The 1,251-nt window shown below is 36.8% G+C and overlaps 1 protein-coding gene across 1 annotated transcript in view; it reads left to right on the top strand.

The window, feature by feature from the left end:
* The first annotated feature begins 252 nt into the window (after positions 1–252).
* Positions 253–1,251, top strand: part of LOC103513673 (ubiquinone biosynthesis O-methyltransferase, mitochondrial) — a 5,251-nt gene continuing 4,252 nt past the window's right edge. Inside the window, exon 1 of the mRNA XM_008478525.3 lies at positions 253–294. Coding sequence (XP_008476747.1) covers positions 253–294 — 42 coding nt within the window. The remainder of the gene's footprint in view (positions 295–1,251) is intronic.

The raw sequence follows: 1,251 nt of genomic DNA, 5'->3' as shown, positions 1-1,251 counted from the left end.
AACGGACAAAAAAGACAACTGCCTGAAGTCTGACGTCACTCATCTTTGAACTCTTTCATTAGAACGGAAAATTAAAATTAAATTTTCGACCTTTTACAGTTATTTTTTCGGAGTTTTGACCTCAGATTTAGATTTTTCACAACTTTTTACATAGGAATCGACCATTTATTGATAATTTTTACCCATTTGCAAGTTCTCCATTTTGACTTAACGAGTTGAATTTTGTGTGTCCGCCTGATAATTATTTTAGCTATGCAATGCGCCCAGCACAAAACGTGTACCCTGGGTTTCTGGGTAAGTATAAGCATATTTTAGATAATTCAATCCAATGCAAAAAGAGCCTGACATTAGGTCTGTTTTTCATTCCTACGCCGCATCGATGCGGCGTTCACTCTGCGTCAGGAGTGGGGGTAAAAAGTGGAAATTCAACAAAAGAAAATTAAAATTGAATTTTCGACCTTTTACAGTTATTTTTTCGGAGTTTTGACCTCAGATTTGAATTTTTCACAACTTTTTACATAAGAATCGACCATTTATTGATAATTTTTACCCATTTGCAAGTGCTCCATTTTGACTTGCGAGTTGGATTTTGTGTGTCCGCCTGATAATTATTTTAACTATGCAATGCGCCCATCACAAAACGTGTACCCTGGGTTTCTGGGTAAGCATAAGCAGATTTTAGATAATTTAATCCAATACAAAAAGAGCCTGACATTAATAACCGAACCGTCAATAAATTAGTCTGGAGGGCTCAATGACTTCTATTGTTGAGAGGAGGCCAAAATTTCTGGATTTGGCAAAATTTTAAACTTGTCATAGGACATGAGACATTATTTACTCCCACATATCCTTGTCTGAATTGCTCTTAATGATAGAAATAATGGCGATGACATTACGTCTGATGCAAGGGGAATGAAATTCAAAACAATAATCCAGCCTATATTAGGCTGACATGGAATAGATAATGCTTGAAGGCCTTTATGCTAGCCTAGATAGTTTGAATTTTGGAGGGTAGCACTTCGATTCCCGCACGGGGCGGATTTTGTCCTGAAGGGATAAGGTTGTCCTGAAGGGATCCTTTATCCTGTCCTTCTTCTGTCTTCGATATGGAGACCGTAAGACAATCTCTGTTACAATTCCCTCTATCAAACCTCTTTTAGAAATACTTTTATTCTAGTAAGGCCTAGGTATAATTGAAAAAAAAAAAAAAAAAAAAAAATTCCCCCGAACAAAAAACCCCTTTTAGGGGGG

The sequence above is a fragment of the Diaphorina citri genome, unplaced genomic scaffold (genome assembly GCF_000475195.1).
Source record: "Diaphorina citri unplaced genomic scaffold, Diaci psyllid genome assembly version 1.1 scaffold41, whole genome shotgun sequence".
NCBI classification, from domain to species: Eukaryota; Metazoa; Arthropoda; class Insecta; order Hemiptera; family Psyllidae; genus Diaphorina; species Diaphorina citri.
This window is presented reverse-complemented; position numbering and strand designations above follow the sequence as displayed.